Here is a 20071-nt window from a genome sequence, read left to right as displayed (position 1 = left end):
GCTGTCAAAGAAGGTCAACTGTTCAGCGGAGAAAGGGTTATTAATTAACGGTATGGTCAGTGTTTAACGTAAAGAAATTATCAGTCATATCTATATATTTTATTTTGTAGTTTATTTACGTTTCATCAATGGACAACAAATATACAGATCATATCACTAACATAAATATCCACGAGTGCGTTGCCACTAAGATTATAGTTATAGGAGACTTAATACGATATAATCACTAAACCGTAAGAACAAGTATTAGAACTGTTTTTGTTATCTAAAAGTCGATAAAAGTTGCTCAACGGGCTCAAAATAGTATGCTCCATCGGTGAAGGAGCCCATCGAAGCCTGATATAGGACTGTTTCTTGCGACAATGGCGAACCCTCATCTCCCTCGATATAAATATAAATGATACATGCAATTATTGCTATTGCAACAACTATGTGTTCTAACCGATATCTGCTTATGCTGTTTAGCTATCGAACTATTTGTAACGATGTGAAACGCAATCGGAACAAATTGAAATAACTACGCGATCTACTTGCAGCGTAGTTAAAATGTAAAAAGGTCCGAGGTTGTTTTCGATGGAAAATGGCCGAGGACTTCCGATTGTAACCGTAACCCATGAGCGAGAGTGAAATATGAGTACTAAGTAGCTGTTAAGGGAGATAACACGACAGTAGCGCTTCGATCGATGACATTCTACCTGTCAGCATACAATCCAAATATAGACTAGAATAACAAACAGTATGGCTGACAGTTAAGGTAGCTGATAATGGATACTTAAGCTTAAGGCTAAATAGAGGTTTAATGGCAGGTCTATACAAGAAACTGTAAGTAGTTTTAAATTATGTTGTTAAACGTAAACAAAAAGTACGTGACGTGTCAACATTCAATGTTGAAAATAATAGTTAAATACTTAAATAGTATCTTATATTTATTAAAATAATCGTTTTTATGCGATTATATTGAAAGGCATACCTCATTAGTTTGTATTGTACATGCAGATGTTCATTAATACATGCTGTATAAGTTCAGATACAATTTGTTATTTCAATTTGAAATCTAATTATATGTTTTCCATAAATGACTCATCAGATCGTATTTAACCATATATATAATTTTATACATGTATACAAGTAGACACATTCATGTACATATACCGGTGTTGGCAATTGAATTATTATCATCGAGTCAACATAAGTTTACAGTACTGTTGCGGTATATAATAAGGTTATATATATTTTCAGGAATGCAGATTTGGCGTGGATGAAGATCAGTCAACAGGCCGCTTCTAAATCAATATTTGAGTTACAATGACTTTATAGCATTTGAACAAAGATGCTGTTTTGTCATGAAGCGGCGAAAATGTCGCATTGTATACTGGTCAATGTTTGCAGTTACTCTTATGTTAATGTATGTTGTCGTTCTGCACATCTCAACCCAGCCTAGTGATGACCAAGATGTTCACGAAGTTACTGATGAGCTTAAAGCACTTCGACGAGACTTTGTGTTAAATGACGGAGGTGGTGAGGAAGTGGGGAAACCAAATTTGCAATTGAATAAGAAAAATACCATTCGCTTCTTCAACTATGAGACAGCAAGAAAAGAGCATTCCACCGAGATGGTGCAGTTGAAAACACTGATCGGGAAGACGCCGATATTTATTCATCCACCAAACGTTGACCAAATGATCTCATCGTATGTGAAAGATTACGGAACTTGGGAAGAGGACTTGCTCAATCAGACAGCAATGCTGGTGCAAAGATACGAGAACTTGGTGTTTTTAGACATCGGGAGTAATATAGGAGTGTACAGTCTCTTTATCGCTAGTCTTGGTGTGGAAGTCATAGCTGTAGAACCGGTGGTCGCAAACTTGGTGCTTCTGTACAAATCAGTGAAAGCCGGACGATTCAGGAAGAATGTAACGCTAGTCAACAACGCGGTTTCAGACAAATACGAACAATTGTTCATGGATATTCCGGAAGGAAACATCGGTGGTGCTCACTTTGCTGTTAATGACAACCAAGATCAGAAAGCACACAGTTCTTCAATAAACACCATAGACAATTGTATTGAAACTATAATGTTGGACGACTTAATACCAATGGTAGGGAATAAGAAAGTTGTTGTTAAAATGGACATTGAGGGCCACGAACTGAACGCCTTACAAGGAGCAAGGACGTTCTTCCAGTCGGTGGACGTGAGAGCGGTGTTGATGGAGTGGTCACACCACAGGTACTCGGACAATGGGCGGATCATCGCCACCTTGATGGTGAACGAGGGATTCCTGCCCTACCCGCAAGTCAGCATCTTAACGGTGCTCAACCCTGATAGGTATCATAGCTGGCCAGAGAATGTCTTCTGGGTCAAGAAATAGCGGTTCATACTATCTGAATTTTTAATTGTTTTGTTTGTTAAATTATATGTTTTTTAATGATACGTGATATTATATTTATCTCAGATGTTAAGTTTGTATATATTATGGAGCTTCTTGCTTTAAAACTCCATTACACATTGAGAGTTATACGTTTAAACATCCATTTAACATTTAGCAATTATAGTATAGATTACCATTACATGGGTTACATTTTTATCATTTGATATTTAGTTCATCAGTACGCATTATTTTGTATAACAAAATATACCATGCATTTATATTGTAATAGTTGTTTTATTTCTCCGATAGAACCATTATCATAAAAATCGCGTTATGTTTAAAATACTTGTTAGTGACAAGAAAAATGATATTTATAATAATAATAATAATAATAATAATAATAATAATAATATCTTTATTTAACGAAGGTTACATACTAAGTGTACAATCATTACAGACATACTACTTATTTCCAGCATGGCCTTCACACAAAAAGTATTACAAAAACACATATACTAAGTTACATATAAAGCAACATAAAAAAAACATACAATCACACTATCACTATCATACATTTCTTCGACAAACACAACTCAGTTTAATATGATGATTATAAATTACAATAATTTCATACTGTAAATAATGTAGATATATTCAGTAAAACCACATTCAATCAATATATTTTTAACATTTACATATTTGGTAGTATCCATTACAAGTTGTTGCAAGAATGCCATATACGTACATTAACACATGTAAACAATGAACTTTTTATTATAATGTGAATTAAATAAAGTGAAAAGATTGATTTTCATGTGATAAAATTATTCTGCCAATAAGTAGCCTTAAAATGGATGTTTAAAGCCTGGTAGCTTATCTTGACATTTAATGTATGTCGGAAGAGAATTCTTCATAGAAGAGCCTACATGATCTCTGCAAAAACTGTATAAGCGATAAGACTAAAGATGACATATCGAGTAAACGTTACATATGCAGAGGGAACGTTTTTCATGTACTTCATGAAATCAAATTTCAGTGAAGCAGTACACTTCAATGACCCGCAAAATCCTGTCTAGTTTCATGAAAATCGAACTTCTTGGCATGATTACAGTCATCAACTTGTCCTTTAGTTCTGTTAATCTGCTTTCCTCTGTTATGTTATTCCATTTAATACGCCCGAAGAGTTTCAATGTGGGCGTAAGCAGTTGTTCCAAATGACCCACTGTCAGAACGATGACGTCACTTACAGAAACTATTCCTTCCTGAATGAGAGAACACAAAACTTGGTCCACTTGCTCACTAAGGCAGCGTTCGTCATCCATCAAGTCTTGAGACAGTAAAATGAGGACGGATTTACTCAGTTTCATTTTTTCTCGGTATTGTCGCGTGCGATTTCCTCCTTCCAAGTTATCGTCCGAACAGTCAAAGTATTTTAATTGCCCCTGATCGAAAGCAGCCATCAACGTTTCTCGAACAATTGCCATGTCATTGTCTGAACTATCGCTGTACAGCAAGTACACGTCATATACCCTGTTCCAGCATTTGCTGTTGGACTTGGCTAGCTTAATCTTAAGAAGGCGATGAAAATGGAAAATTACATAAATGATTCGTTTGCTTATTGCCGTTAGGATGAACTGAATACTCGCATATACAATAAAAAACGAAGTTCCTGTTACTATTTCTCCTTTAACAATATACTTATAGAGGCGATATTTGTCCGCTATAAACACTTTGAAAAGATCACCATTCTTGTATATATAATGAAATGTTTCATAAATCACATGTTTCGATCTCGAAATGGCCTCAAATAAGGTTCTATAATCCGGATTATAGAATTCGTCCACGGGTGGTGACAGCTCGACTGTTACTGCAGCCCTTAATCTTCTTGCCTTGAATTTGTCTACAAAATACAATTTAAGAAAACCGTATGCATCTGGGCACACGCAAAATGAAACATTCACGTAGCTCGTATTTACACCATTTTTGATTACGTTATCGACTGTATATAATTGAGGGCGTCCTTTAGTTATTTCAATGGACGGAATGCACGATGTATGCACAGGACAAAGTTCCTCGAGACTTTGTTCTCGAAAATGATAAGCGAATCCATAATACTTGCGATTATGACGTCTGTCGTTAACGAGAAGAGGACGGTAACCCTCGGGTTCGAGTACTTTTGCAGACTCAAAATCGAAGGAATATTTAAAAATGTTATTCAAATGAACAATATGTCCTACTTTCGCATTTACGACGATTTCTTGCCTCTGTTCTTCGTTAACTATGTATAATTTACCTGCTCGAAATGCTCTAACGACTATCTCCTCTGGGTCTTCTATAGGCGTTCCCATTTCAACCGTTTCAATAAAGAACTCGTATAGTCCAAAGTCTTCAATTTTAACTCTTCTAATTATAAGGTAGAATGTGACGTGACTTTCTGATGTATTCGTTCAACTTCTGAATTTACTCAGAAAGTCATATTTCGACGTGCGATTTGCTATATTGCTACCATTCATCTTCCAATTTGCTCTAAATTCTTTGCCAGTTTCAAGATTTGGCAATCGCAGGTAAATCACAAAGTCCTCACCAGCAACAGATTTACATACTTTTATATTTTTCTTAATTATCTCTTCTGAAATGACTCGTTTCTCCTGGTAGATATCATTTAGGGTACACGTCCCATTTCGTTGAGTGCTTGCATATGTCGAAACATTACAAGTTAAGTCACTTTCGTCAAAATAGATTAGAATTGGTTCTTGAAAATGTTTCAATGTTTCAAATGTTATGCAATCATTTGTCATTATCTCTTCAGCGTTATGGACTATCACTGGGCGCTCGTGAAAATATACATATCTTTCCGGGATAAAAATAAAAGCTATAAGTAAGACCGTAGTTAAACAGAACCAAACCACGAACACAACAATAAACAGTACATTCTGGTACAAACCGTTCTCACTGATTGTTTTGATGGTCTTAAAAGCAGTGCAAAGAAATCCATAAACGCTTTCTAAAAGTCGTCGGGATATAAACGATGACACAAACAGTAAAAGCAGAATTAAAAGGTAAACAAAGTTTGAAAAGTTGTTATCACCACTAGTCGCATTGCTCAGATATTCCTCAGAACGCTTCATATAAGCCAGAGGTAGCCATATAATAGCGTCAAAAACAATCTCCCATCTGATTGAAATACTAGCAGTAATAGAATCCATTTGGTAGAATATCAAACGCATACATATCAGAATGAGGGATGCTTCGGTAAGTTGAAGTTTACAATCCGAAATCGTTGTCCCTGAAACTGCTGAAGTGACGAGTGCAGGAAATGTGAAAGCCGCTAACATCACATTTATCAGAGTTTGTTGAAGAAATGCCACCAGATGGTTGTCCAACAAAGATGCCATGGCTTGAAATCCGTATACCTCGTCACGTTTTGTTGAAGTCTGCGTAGAGAAAACAACACAGAATTAATTCTAGTGTGAGTTATGCAATCGTTTTGTATGTGCAAACAATTTGGAAATATGACACCGCACTACAGTATACCTGGATTTTTATTAGACAATGACGATCGTTCAATAGAATGTATGGTTAGTGGGCAGACATACATTTGTATAAAACTGTCTGTGGGAACGAATAATCCAAATAAATATGTTTAACACTTGAATTCAAGCTTTTATGAGTACCACGTACAAATCTGTAGATATCATAAAAAAGCAAGATGATTATTTATCCTGTTACTTGCATACAAATCTGTCTAATAACAAGGTGTCATGTAAATATTAGTTTATTAGGACACGTAGTTGACGACGATGTTTATTTATATAGTCAGTTGGTCATGTGACCGCGTAAACGGAGTTGAATATATTGTGAAATGACAGAGGAAAGCATAAATAGTGCCTCAGATTTTTATCAATGTTCCGCCTACAACCGACCTCAACAATCACTCGCCCAGAAAGTTACATCACCGATAATAACACTGGCGACAAAAATCGGCCAGAAAATATACATGTAAACTTACCCCACCCGCAAATGCTGAAAAAATGAGCGGCATTCATAGAAAGTTAAATCCATTTCTGTAGTGAATGTCAGAATGACAAATTATCACTTTCTGCAGAAATGAATTTTCTCATTGCCGGTGCAAATCTGAGCATCCAACACTTTATTCTTTATAACAGCATGACAATTTTGTTCTACCTGGGTACGTACAGAAGCATCTTGATTTTTTTTAACATCTCACCTAAGTGTAAAATTTTGAACTGCTATATGTTTTATCTAAAAAAAATTAATTTAAAATGGTGTTTTCATTTTTAAAACTTAAGTGTCCATATTTTAATTTCAGAATATATACTCATGGCCAAAAGTCGTGTCCGATATGGGTTTCATTTGTGCCTGCAAATCTTCAATGCCCATTTTCAACACATTACTGTACTGGCAGTACTGGCTCAAATTCCAAAATTCGTTTTTCATTGAATGCATTAATGTCCTCTTTCCATCGATACCAAATTTATGAATATGTGATATAAAACAAAACAGATCTTGTAGTTTTTGTAGACCGGACAAGACTTCTGGATATTGTAATTTTTGTAGACCGGACAAGATTTTTGGCCATTAGTATACAATAAGCATAACTTTTTCTTCCAGTGAAATGTAACAGTTAAGTAATTTGTTGAATTTAAGGAAAAGGTAAAATTTTAACTTAAGATGCTTCTGAAATTTCGCCCCAGAACTTACAATATGACATTGACCTACAAACTGTGAACACCAATGTCTTCAAATAAGTTATATTCAATTTTTGTGAACCTTAACTAAAATCCAATCAAAAGAATAAGATACAAATAATGTTGTTAGAAATCCCGATTGGTTATTTACACATCCAAGTGCGGCCGAGAGCATAAATGTTTTGTACTATACACCAGCACTATCAAGAAGTTTGATTGAATCCCTTAAAGTCAGTGATAGATTTGTTCTGATCACACTTCGGACTGCATAATGACTATTTTCAGGCTGAATCATTGAGACTGTACATAACATTAACCAAAAGAGAACAAATTTCTTTAGGATCAAATCCCCGTCGGAGTTAAAATTATAACGCTAGGTTGAAATACCATTCACAATTTATGTTACTTTATCAAACTTAAACTCTGACCTTGACCTTTGGGCAAGAGAGCACATATGTAATGTGTGTTTCTCCCTCCATGGAGGTTTCCATGACATGTTTCATCGCAATTCCTCAACAGTTACACACTCATGTCTAGGACACGCTTAATACAGGCGGGACGCTTAATACAGGCGGAACGCTTAATACAGGCAGGACGGGGTATAATATACAAGATATTTACAGTTCAATATTTTATTAAAATTATAGCTATGCATTCTAAGCATGAAAGAATTTATAATTCAAAATAACATACATTATATCATGAAATATTGTCAACATTATTTGCACAGAAAAATGGATGGTTTACAAAGACAAGAAGAGCGATGTGATCTATGCTAGAAACACTGCAAATTCTTTTTACAACTTCTTGTCCCCGGACATCAACCTTTCTTTTCCTGATAATATTATACAGGTTTATAGGAACAACAATTACGAATCCTTTGCAAGGATTAATTCAATATAAAGAACAAACATATTAGCAACAACCGGACTAAACATGTCTCTCTTCCAAGCCTAAACTATTTACTGTGAAGAACTAGGTGCTATAGTCTGTTCAAGGAATTACGACAGGAACATGGCTTTAAAGGAACATTAAACATTTAGGATACATCTAATATTTTATGATTGTTGAAAAATTTCTGTGATTATATTGACAGATTTGAAATATGCCAAAGTTCTTTTATTATTTTATGGTATTTTTGAAGTATCAGTTTCCAAGTTATTTCCTCGACATTGAATGAAACCTGCACCATGCTCTTTACTAAGAAGCTAATCAAATCTACTACAAAAATTACACAAGTGAGCAAATAAACAAGAAAGGATTAGCTTTTTACCATTATTAGATATCTGTCGACTATCTCTACATATAGGTGGGTATACACACTTGTAGCTTGAAACCGAAAAAAGGTGAACTGTACAAATAAATAATTATAATTAAGGGTCTATTGTAAGTATTTTATCCAACATGAGGAAGTATGTGAAATATGAAATCAACATTATAATAGTATACCATTACAAAATAGTCCAATAATAATGCTTTAATTAGAATGGTTCTCTTGGATTAAATAAAGATGTAAATTTAATATATATTCATATATTTCAAAGATGTATATTTTCTAAATAGTGATATCAAATTAGAGTATAACGTTACGTAATCCAACAAATAATCAGTTTAATACATAAAAACATGTTTGGACTTCTGTATAGCAGCAGCACTTTAATATATGTTTTATGCAAAATACACCGAAGCTACGGACATGGTTTATGTAAAACGTTAAAACTCTATAAAATCAAATTTAAAAACAAAAAATAAAAAAGCAGTTTAATTTCTCAGAGAAATATGAAATAAAAACCTAAAAAGCATAATATTGAATATTACCTATACCTTTATAAGCTTATGCCATTCAATCTCCACTTGCAATCACCTTCGACAAACTGCAACTTGTTATATCTTCATAACAAACTTCCTATAACTCGGCAACTTCAGCCAACATTGTGCAAAATGTTGCAATGAATTACAATGGATTGAACTGAGCCAGCTATTGCAATATGCAGATAGAATGGAAGGAAGGGTTCCGTGCAAAAAAAGCAATACAAAAACTGGTTACAGCAATTCACAACCAATTCGGTCAATAATGTAGACACCACTGACTGTAAAATGAACAACAACTATGCGTTACACAGTGTATTTATATTTGTATACATTATCTTAATCTATAAGCATGTGAAAATAATCCTAATTATACATTAAATTTGACAACCTGACCGCAAAACCAAGAATACTAAATTAATTGAGTTATTGATATATATATATATATATATGATTGTAAGAAAATGAAAGGGCCTTATCTGACAGCATACAATGACAGAAAATTGTGTATTTTTGTAAAACATGATTGTGATGGATTTTTAAATGGTTAGAAATATTATGCTAATGTATGTCGAAATAATCGTTTAGTAATGAAACAAAAGCATGAAAAGTTGATCAGTTCAAATTCAACGATAATCTAAAATTTCAATACAGAACTATGCTCATTGATGATGTCATCACACCAGAACAATGATGTCATATATGATGTCATCCAATCAGAACTAGGATGACAGTGATGATTTCATTACACCAGAACTAAGATGTCACTGATGATGTCATCAAGTCTTTCTAAGGATGTCTTTGATGATGTCACAGGTCGCGTGAGACCAAGGTATTCTCAGGCACTCAGTGGTAGATTGTGACTTCTGCACAACAGTCAGGTATTGTGTGTGTTCAAATAACATAAGCACATGTGTATGGCTCGCTATTGCATCTTCATATTCACTAGTTTCTGAAAAATAGAAAAGTAACATTATATTAAATATTTTAAAATGAAACCCGGATTTATTAAGTTTGAGCCAATAGCCACCCTTTAAATATGCAGAGATGGTGAAGGTCAATTTGGTATGCAGTATTCAAGGGGTTTGAAGTACTGCAAGGGATTTGAGGGTAGTAGTGAGAGCCCATGTAAGAAGGTAGAAATCTAAACCTGCGTAAGTTTGTAATACTGGGAACCCATGATGGCATTATCTTATCCTAGCAACACCACTAACTTGTACATAAACATCAACCCTTTAAAACAAACATATGCAGTAATAGACAATTATCAATAAATGTGTGTATATACATCTATATACATGAAATATCCATTTTTTAATAAACATTTCTCAATGATAATTGATGAACATGGATGTAAAAAAGGATTTTCTGTAAGGCCAAAAAAAAAAAATTGTTTGTTTAGGGTAACCTTCCCAAAATTTCTAGGTAGGGTAGGTAGGGATGTTTTTTTTTTTGCTTTTTTTCAAAATCTGTTGTAAGTTCAGAGTGTTTTCTTGCACATGGCAGTCTTTCCTACATTACTGTCATTGCCTGACTTTGTTTTATCATATTAACAATAATTCTGATTAAAATCTGCATTTATCCGCCCTTCGTAACTCTCTATTCGCTAACGATTTTTTTTTTTGCTCAGAAACGGAAAAAAATAGTTAGGGTCGGCGCATTTTTATAGGTAGGGTCGGGTTACCCGAAACAGACATATTTTTTTTTTTAGGCCTAAGCTAAATGTTATTTAACATACAAATCAATGTAAATGTTTCCTGCCTTATACTTACAATTGATACAACTATACAACACTTTCACTTTTCTCCTCTATTTGCCGCATACATTCTATCTTCTCTACTGACATGTCAGGGTTCATGTTGGTTACTTCTTCTATGGCTGCCCTCAACAACTGAAAATAAACATGCATAACAGTAAAGATTTCCATAACATTACATAAAGCCACAGCCAGGGAGCTTATCCCAACAAGTGCATAATTTACAGTAAACAAGGGGCATAACTCAATAATCATTTAAGCCGAACTTGATGTACATGGTGTGTATTATCTCTAACAAAAAAAGTACCAAGTTTCATTCAAACATATTGAGAAGGTTTTGAGTTATGGCCAAGGTTCGAGTATGTGGACAAGTGTGATGCAGACAGCAATGCATATAAACCACATCATATGCTTATTATGTATCCTGACATAATAACTTGACATAATACTTCATATTGTAAATGGAAATGGGAATGATTTATAGTGTTCATTTCATGTTTGACACTTACAGCATCATGGTCGATGCCATCATCCTCGTCTGTTGTCACGGTGATCTTCCTCTCCACCCGTGTCTCCACGACACCGTCACGCTCTGTTTTGTACTGTAACAAACACGATCTCTTCTTGTAATTGAAATATAATTAATATAACAGATAATCCAAATTAAAAAAAAATAGAAAAGGATTTACAATTACTGTTTCAAATGTTACTACAAAAATAAAGAGAAAAATATTTGTTGCAATAAACAAAGCCTTTTTTAACAAATGAATTGATCAAATTAAATAAGTTTTTTTTTATAAGAGCATACTAATTTATTATTGCAAATTATGGACAAAAGAACAAGCCTGAGTTATCTTCCTTCTTATCAAGGCCTGCAATCTTAAAATTGCATTATTGTCAGGCTTGTTCTTTTAATGTTACAAAGCAAGTTTACAAGACAATTTCTGGCTAACTTATACATATTGTACAAAATATAAATGAAATTTATTTAGAAAAAGTAGTGTTAACATCATGTCTACACCAAATGAATGGTAAGGCTGATTCTGGTTTAACCATTGAGAAAGCATTTGACAAAAATGACCGTCAAAATTCCATTTAGTCATCATTGGTCTTATTAAGATGATTACTCAGTAATTTGTGCATGCATGCCTGCTAGTATAGAGACATCCAAGCCAACACTATGATAGTTATTGTTTATGTTTGCTTTACTAAACAACTCATTCGGTTGCAGAGCTGTGCCTTATCAACCAAAAATTAACAAAAACTATAAATTAATGCATGAAAATTGTATTGTAGCAATCTGTAAAAACTGTGCAAAAGCATTTAAAAGATTTAGACATTCAGCAAGTGCTTACATGTACCTAGTGCTATATAATGCCGTCAAAAGAGAAACAATTTTTACAATATCTCTGTACTTAACTTGTGAACAATTTGATCATTTCACATTATAGCCAATACAGAAAAGTGTTTAGATATATTCAAAGTCAAAGAGAGCTATATAATATAAAACAAGAAATAGCTACATGTACATGAAAGGCTCTCTAAAGCATAAGTACATACACATGTTAGTTTTCACTGGAAACTTAGAAAAATGTATTGACAACAGAAAAAAACAAGGTGTTTCATGCAAACCTTCAATCCGTTAACAACAAGGCAGCGATATAATCATCTCATTCCATAACTACAAATACTCAACTTGAAAGAGCTCGAGTTACACATGCTGAAAGCTTGTTACACCATTCTCTGCGTTCAAAAGATAAAGAAATTACAAGCAAAAGATTGTATTTTTTTTTAAGTATTTGTATCATTCCTGAGTATAGCACAGTTTCTTTGACAAGCTTGATTTAGTTACTACTCCCTGAATGCTGGAATGTGAACATGTAAACGACAGGGTGAAAATCACAACAAAATTACTGTGATGGTCACTCAAACGTGCTTGTGATGTTACAATACACACTGCAGTCACACCCTGGTATTGTTGATTTGTAAATACAAAAATTTAAATCCATCCAATAGGATATTTCTTGGTATTACACTAGTCTAGCTATGAAAATATCACAATACCAGAATTTCATTTGGTTATTGGTTAATTCACAACAAGACTATTAATATCAATCATGAATCGAACCACAAACAAAGGAAGAAATGTTCTAGCCCTATAAGACAGCCCTGATTTGTATAATTATATATTCTAGTTGTTTGCTATACAATCAACACTCTAAATTAAACAATCATGTATTCTACAAAATTACTGCAATGTTTGTCTTTGAAATAAAAATCATTAAACAAGTATACATCTACGTGGTTTAAGTGCTACGCTGGAGTTAAATATACACGGGAAAAACAAACAATTTAGGAGAAAAATTTGCAGACCGATTAACATTGCAGATTGGTTAAAATTGCAGACTGGTTGGATGTATAAACAAGACAGGGAGAACTCTGATTTTCTAGTGAACAAGCTTGCAAAAGAAACGAGTAACATGCTATACACTGCTTACTGTGGTAGTATCAATAGTCTGTGTTTTTGTCGTTATGGAATGAGCACTGACGAGAATGCTCTCTTCAGTTTCGTAAGGCACGCCGTCCTTCTCGTAGGTTACCTTGTGCGTCTTCGTCTCCACGATGGGAATTTTTGACGTGGAGCGTGGCACATCGTTAATATCCGGGTTGTACTTGAATGTTTCCGTTGCCACAGTAACGGGCTAAAAATTGTACTCAACTTTCTAAATTCTGCTGTGAGACCTTATGCTATTTCTATGACATAATGCACGCTATCCTTTGCTTAAGTTTATGTAGGAAGACCTATTTTATTACTCCTATTGACAACTCCAGTGAAAACTAACACAGTACACGAGAGAGAGAGGATCAGTTAGTACAAGATACATGTACTTTATTGTGAATATATCAAGTTACCTCTTCATGAACCTTTTAAAACAAACAAACATGCTTATATAATGTTCAAGTGACCTATTCAAAGCTCTCAATATTAAGTCTTAAAATGCAACATAAAAACAATCTTAGTATTTCCTTCACAAATATTGCAGATCACATGACATACCTGTATGCAAATATATCCTTCAACATGATACATCAACCATTAATTTCCAATGCTTACACAGTAAATGGGGTTAGTTTAAAGATATTATTACACAATGCCTTACCACGCCATTGTTCATGTTCATAAGGCGATCTTCCTCAGAATCGTAACCACTCAGTGCTCGGGGTTTCTTGGCAACCGGTGGGGGCACTTTCTTCCGTCCGAAAGCATCTACATCTGTTTCTGCGGTACTTTGGAAGAAAGGCATCGGTTTCTTCGTAGCCTGAAGTTATACAATATAATTCCAAGAATACAAAAAAACAGTGAAAATCATTACAATTCACAATAACAGACCTAGAAATAATTTTCATCTATTTTGATTATTTAAATGCTGACTTTCCAAAGAGTTGATTCAAATAATTGTTTACCAACTTAATAGTTATAAAACTGTAAGAATAAAGCAGCGTTTAATCCTGCATTTGTGATTTGTTCTAAATATGAGCTGTTTTAACTATTCCCCTTTTAAGCACACATGGTCACCTAGACTAGCCATTGTAGCAACTGAATAAAACATACCACTTCAGGCTCATTAAGGGGCAAGAACTCCTGCTTCCTGTCGATGGACTTATAACCCCCAGCCCTCAAACTAAAGTCCATTCCTGCATAACCACGGCCAGCCTGAAACCAAAATAGTTCTATTCAAACATTGATTTAAATGATTTTTGAAGTAAACCATCACATTATTATGATAGACAATGCTCTTTGGCAAGTATTGCATCCAAATAAATTTAATAAAGCAACATTTCATTTTTAAACCCTTACTTTATTTAATTTGAGCATAGAGAAATATTTGAGCATAGAGAAATATCCTTCTGTTAAGTAAATAAAGGGACTGAATTCTAAATCAAATCTCATATGCTAAGTCAGAAAACATTTCTAAAGTGAAACTCCAGCTATTTATCAATTCAAAACCAACAAACATTTTCTTATATGACAAATAGAAAGACGTTGACATCACACACAATAGATAATAACAAAGATCAATAAGCGACTACATAAGTGTTGATAAACAATATAAAAAACACAAGTATAGACGAAGATAGTTAAACATACGAGATTGTTTTTGTGTTCATTTAACCACTTTAGCCTCTGGAGATCTGAGTCTACAGCGTGGTAGCGTGGATCAGTCTCGATGAAAGGCCTGGCCTGTTGCCATGTTGTCGTGTAGCTGATATCTGGTGTGTCTCGTAACAACTGCATGTAGCCAGCCTTTTTCTGTAGGAATAATTGAGGAGAATGTTGATGGCAATGTATTAAAATACAATGAATCATTTACTTAGGAAAACATACTAGGTATTTTGTAAAATCAAATATCAAATGTGTGCACATGCTAAACTGTATAAAATAACTCTGGAGTTTTTTGGAGTTACATTTTGGTCTGCAATTGTAAATGAATAAATATTTTTCCCTTAGTAAAGCCAAATGCTTCAATCAACACAAATTCTGTGCACATAAACAACTTGAGCATGCAACTAAGCTCTCTTGCTAAAATTGACTGAACAACAACAGAAGGGATAAAAAAGAGATCAAATGTTTTAAAATTTAAATTTTGCCATGGTAATTGATGACTTACAAGGGCGGTGGTATATTCACTGAAGTACTGCTCACGTTGTTCCTCAGTGTCAACATTCTGGAAGCGTGGATCATGTGCGATATCCTCTTTCACGTCAGGGTAGCGTGAATAACTCGTGATAGATGGCGTGTCTTCCAACAACTGCAGAAACTCGTCCTTTTTCTGTGAAACAATGTAATGGATTTATATTTTTGTATATAATACATCCCGAAGACCACAGTTTTGTTGATTTTTTGTCTCCACTCAAAAGTTATCAAATCTGGCTGATAATGTTAAAACCTGTTCTCACTGCATACAGTTTTGTTTAAAAGTGTGTTAAAAAAAATACTAGAAAATACTTTTTGATAGACTTAGCCTAACGGAATTTTCAGATGGAAATCAAACCACCATTTTCGAATGAAAATGTACTAAAACATCATAATTTCTTCAAAGCAATGGTATGTATCCCTAAAACCTGCTTCCATACAAATGTAGCATGTTAACATACCAAGTTCTGCACAAATTCATTGAACCAATCCCTGCGCAGTTCATCTGTGGGGACGGCCTGGTAGCGGGGGTCGTACGCAATGTAATCTCGCACCTCCTCAAACCGGGATTGGCTGTCCACTGCTGGTGTATCCTTCAACAGCTGCATGTAGTCAGATTTCAACTGAAACAAGACAGGAAATGGTTTACTCACTGAGGAAATAATTATGATCATTATTAATACTCTAAACATTTCACCATTATATACAAACATGGAGGTCTCAATTTTGTTTAAGCTTCAAAAATCATCGTTTGGAAAAAACACTGACAATTGCTAGTGATACATTAAACTCTTTGTGCATCGTGACGTGAATGATAGGGACAACACACTGTATGTACAAGGCATACGACACGCTGTATGTACCTGGCATACGACACGCTGTATGTACCTGGCATACGACACACTGTATGTACCTGGCATACGACACGCTGTATGTACCTGGCATACGACACGCTGTATGTACCTGGCATACGACACGCTGTATGTACCTGGCATACGACACGCTGTATGTACCTGGCATACGACACGCTGTATGTACCTGGCATGCGACACGCTGTATGTACCTGGCATACAACACGCTGTATGTACATGGCCAACAGTGACTGTATCTAAATTTATGTCGTAATTGACATAAGTATGCTTTATGCGATTTATATAAAATCAAACACAGGTCTGTTCATATTGGTACATATGAATACAATTGGTACTAAGGGTGTACTGTTACAAGTATCAATTTACGACCATTTCGAGGACAGTATAATGCAAAGGGAAGTTAGCGCTGTGAGGTGTTTTTAGTCGATTATGTTCTGCTTTTAAGATCAAGCCTGTCTTGTATGTAAAGTATATGCATGTTTGCACTTCAATGTGCCAGTAGATTTTAACAATCACAATTACACTTTTTTAAATGAAACCAAGGTGTACATTACACTTTACAGAATAATGTATGAGCTTTCAATACACTTTTAGTAAAAAGTTATCTGCAGCTCTGGAAGGTTTGTTATGTCACGTCTAATAATAATTCTGATTATAACCAATCAACTGCATCAATCTTAGTTTCAGCAACTGTTATAGATGTGCTGCTATAAATAAGCTCACTTTTAAGAATATCAAACAGCGGCAAGAAAAGGGAAGCTAGAGTAAAAGCATATCTGGTAAATTTGAAGGATTTCTCTAATTTTTCATACCTGAGAAAGACTACTTTGAATTTTGTAAGCATCAAAGTTGAGTTTTCCCTTTAATGAAGTGTCGGAGGGTTTGTTAGCAAATCATGACAGTTTTTCAAACACTTGCTCTATATATTTCCTAAGATTTTATCTTTTTAAAAACTTATCATATTGTACATGCAATATGTAAAACATGATTTGTTCATTTTATTAACATTTTTAAAAATAACTAAAAAAGAACTGGACCACAAATATCAATGGAAAAGGCATTCAAACCCAGTGAAAGTTTCAGTTACAAAAGACACGTTACTTCAGAAATAAGCCTTCTCCTAAAATTCAGTCTACAAGGTTTTAACTTAACACTGACAGTACAAATAAAACAACAACAACAACATTGCATATCATTAATTGTCACACTAGTTCAATACATCACTGTTGGAACTCATCGCGTTAATTAAAGTAAATCACTGTGTATAGGACGCATTTTTTCCCAAAGAATTGCCAAAAAAAAAATGCATGCATCTTATCTATAGTATTAGGCTTTTTAGATTTGTTTTTTGAATTCCATTTCTGGCAATTGCTTTATAAGGAAAATAAACGGAAGATACCTGATTGTTTACATTTCACTTCAAAGGGACGTTACTCACATTGATTGATGGATTTAGTTCTATTGGCAGTAGAAAATCAGGTACATTGACATCAGCAGTTGAGAACAAATTACATAGTAAATTATTTTAATGTTTCGAAATTGTATGATAGTTTTACATAGTATGATTCTGCATATTTTTTTTTTACAGACATGCATCATGTGAAGTGGCATCATTGTGCACTGTTATTGTGTGAAGGTGTGAAAAACTCTCTCTGCCTTACAGCCACTGCCTAACTATACCACAGCACAAACTGTTGTCTTAACAGTATTAATCTTCCCATTTTACCACACGAAATCGGGATAACGGAGTGAAATTGTTGTTTATTGATTATGTTATACAGTCCTGCAATTAACTATTTATGTGCTTTATACCACTTGTACTATTGTTATTTCAATACAGTTTATTATTTATGTTCTTTTAAATTACCTAAGCCAATTTCACGATTTAATAAAATTTGTCAAAAACAAAAGTATGGTGCCTGCCAATTATGACATTTTTTCACTGCGTCCTATCTATGGAATTAGTGGTATTAAGTTCTCGAAACTTTTGCCTGCGTCCTATCCATGCTAGCGTCCTATACACAGTGATTTACAGTATTTACAACTGTAAGGCAACCAACATTAACAAATAATAATAATTTCTATGGTTCACTCACTAGTCCTTGAATGTATTCATCGAACCATTTCTCCCGTAGTTCCTCGTTGGGTACAGCATCAAACCGTGGGTCTCGGTCAATCTCCACTCGAGCCTCTGGCCATGTAGACTGGCTGTAAATGGCAGGTGTCTCCCTCAAAAGGCGCATGAAGTCAGACTTGATCTAAAACCACAATCAAATTTCAATTTATCACCATGTTGTCTTCACATAATACTGACCATTTACGTACACAAACAATTATACAAATACATTTTCAAGAATTTTCACAATATAGCTACAAATCATATCAATCAAATACTAACACAAATATATCAGTGTTTCAAATTCTGATGATAGTCGAAGCTTGCTGAGCAAGGGAAATGTGATTCTCATTAATTTCAAGTACTGCCATAATTGGTCATTTTTCATACTCCATGGAAGGACCAGCCAAGTGGACTTAGGCTGAACTAGACATTTATTTTATTGATATGATGCCATGCCACCCTGATTTGAATATGCATAGCTATGAGACAAAAAAACATGCACATCCCCTGGATTTAACAGATTCTTTTGTTCAAGAAACTCCGTAATTATCAACGCCTACATCCAATTATAATAACACAACAATTATGAATACATTTCAGTATCATCATGACAAATCTTAGTGTTCCTGTTGTCTGTCAGACTCACCAAGTCTTGTACATATTCATCGAACCACTGCTGCCGTTTCTCTTCACTGGGTACATTAATGTAGCGTGGGTCGTTGGCAATCTGTATGCGCACATCGTCAAATTGTGTTGTACTCGTTATGTCATCTGTTTCCCGTAGCAACTGCGTAAATTCTTCCTTGCACTGAAATGTAGGTTCAGAGTTAGAATAAAATATACACACTTGCAAGACAACCAAGATATTCCAGCACAGAACAATGTTCATGAATCATTCCATACACCATCACAACTATGTCAATAACTAAAATAAAATCAGGCCTTATGTGGCCAAATGCTCAATGAAAGAAACTTTAAAAGTCCAATGACCTTGACCTCCAATGCTTTTTAATGAAGGCACTTTTAAACAGTAACCTCCTGAATTTTTTCTCTAATTTATATAATTTGAATTAAATCTGCAAAAAAGTAAATTTTTGTATTAAATTGTACAACAACTTTAAGAGTACACAACAGATACTGACTAAAAATAAAAATTCTAATTCCTGTTACATGTAGAACTTGTTAGTTCACAAATTATACCATGTTGTTCATGCACTCGATAAAACATATCTATAAAATAAAACAAAACACATTCATGTCAGTTCTACAGAACTTACAATAAACCTACAGAACTTACAAAAAACTATAATGTCAAGATTCTGTTAAGCCTTAACCACATGGTCGTGTCATGCTGTCATGGTAGGCAACGGCTGCCTTATAAAACAAGTAATCATCAATATTTATATACCATGAAAGCATTCACTTCGGGATGACTTAAATTTTCCTTACTTGTATTTATATGCATTAACTTCCTCACATTGATTCTTAAAAGAATTAAACAATTTCAATAATTTTTTACCACTAAAATGGCTATGATTCTATCAAAACTGATACTTTTATGCACGAGATGGACAACGGAATGTACAAACATCAAACAACCACAATAGTTAATGCTTTCATGATATCACAAGCATCCTGAAATGCTTTTAGTCAAACTGATCAAACAACAAACAAAAACTGTCAAAATACAATTATTAAAATATCCATTCAACATCTCATCAGCAGCAATATTCTTTAAGGC

The 20071-nt window shown here is 34.3% G+C and overlaps 3 protein-coding genes across 16 annotated transcripts in view; 1 reads left to right on the top strand and 2 right to left on the bottom strand.

The window, feature by feature from the left end:
• The first annotated feature begins 669 nt into the window (after nucleotides 1–669).
• LOC128212956 (uncharacterized) lies at nucleotides 670–2650 on the top strand. Its single transcript, XM_052918369.1, has 2 exons — nucleotides 670–822; nucleotides 1240–2650. The coding sequence occupies exon 2, from the start codon at nucleotides 1344–1346 to the stop codon at nucleotides 2367–2369; it is 1026 nt and encodes a 341-aa protein (XP_052774329.1). The 5' UTR covers nucleotides 670–822; nucleotides 1240–1343; the 3' UTR covers nucleotides 2370–2650.
• A 596-nt stretch (nucleotides 2651–3246) lies between these two features.
• LOC128212955 (uncharacterized) lies at nucleotides 3247–6109 on the bottom strand. 3 transcript variants are annotated; one of them, XM_052918368.1, is made up of 2 exons: nucleotides 6051–6109; nucleotides 3247–5803 (listed from the first exon to the last, which is right to left on the bottom strand). In XM_052918368.1, exon 2 carries the CDS (start codon nucleotides 4715–4717, stop codon nucleotides 3395–3397), a length of 1323 nt encoding a protein of 440 aa, XP_052774328.1. In that variant the 5' UTR covers nucleotides 4718–5803; nucleotides 6051–6109; the 3' UTR covers nucleotides 3247–3394. The 3 variants fall into 3 exon arrangements, with proteins under 3 accessions (XP_052774328.1, XP_052774327.1, XP_052774326.1); XM_052918367.1 differs by having other exon boundaries at nucleotides 5966–6091; XM_052918366.1 differs by having other exon boundaries at nucleotides 5904–6069.
• A 1585-nt stretch (nucleotides 6110–7694) lies between these two features.
• Nucleotides 7695–20071, bottom strand: part of LOC128213054 (band 4.1-like protein 3) — a 55895-nt gene continuing 43518 nt past the window's right edge. For 9 of the 12 annotated variants that reach the window (XM_052918543.1, XM_052918539.1, XM_052918540.1 and 6 more), the window contains 11 exons: nucleotides 18977–19138; nucleotides 18308–18469; nucleotides 15801–15962; nucleotides 15314–15475; nucleotides 14794–14955; nucleotides 14257–14358; nucleotides 13805–13963; nucleotides 13142–13345; nucleotides 11153–11245; nucleotides 10660–10778; nucleotides 7695–9839 (listed from right to left, as the gene is read on the bottom strand). In XM_052918543.1, coding sequence (XP_052774503.1) covers nucleotides 10671–10778; nucleotides 11153–11245; nucleotides 13142–13345; nucleotides 13805–13963; nucleotides 14257–14358; nucleotides 14794–14955; nucleotides 15314–15475; nucleotides 15801–15962; nucleotides 18308–18469; nucleotides 18977–19138 — 1476 coding nt within the window. In that variant the 3' untranslated portion in view covers nucleotides 7695–9839; nucleotides 10660–10670. Of the gene's footprint in view, nucleotides 9840–10659; nucleotides 10779–11152; nucleotides 11246–11283; nucleotides 12509–13141; nucleotides 13346–13804; nucleotides 13964–14256; nucleotides 14359–14793; nucleotides 14956–15313; nucleotides 15476–15800; nucleotides 15963–18307; nucleotides 18470–18976; nucleotides 19139–20071 lie in introns of those variants that run through there. The other 3 variants (XM_052918541.1, XM_052918545.1, XM_052918544.1) reach the window with 3 other exon arrangements.

Source organism: Mya arenaria, chromosome 13, assembly GCF_026914265.1.
Source record: "Mya arenaria isolate MELC-2E11 chromosome 13, ASM2691426v1".
NCBI classification, from domain to species: Eukaryota; Metazoa; Mollusca; class Bivalvia; order Myida; family Myidae; genus Mya; species Mya arenaria.
This window is presented reverse-complemented; position numbering and strand designations above follow the sequence as displayed.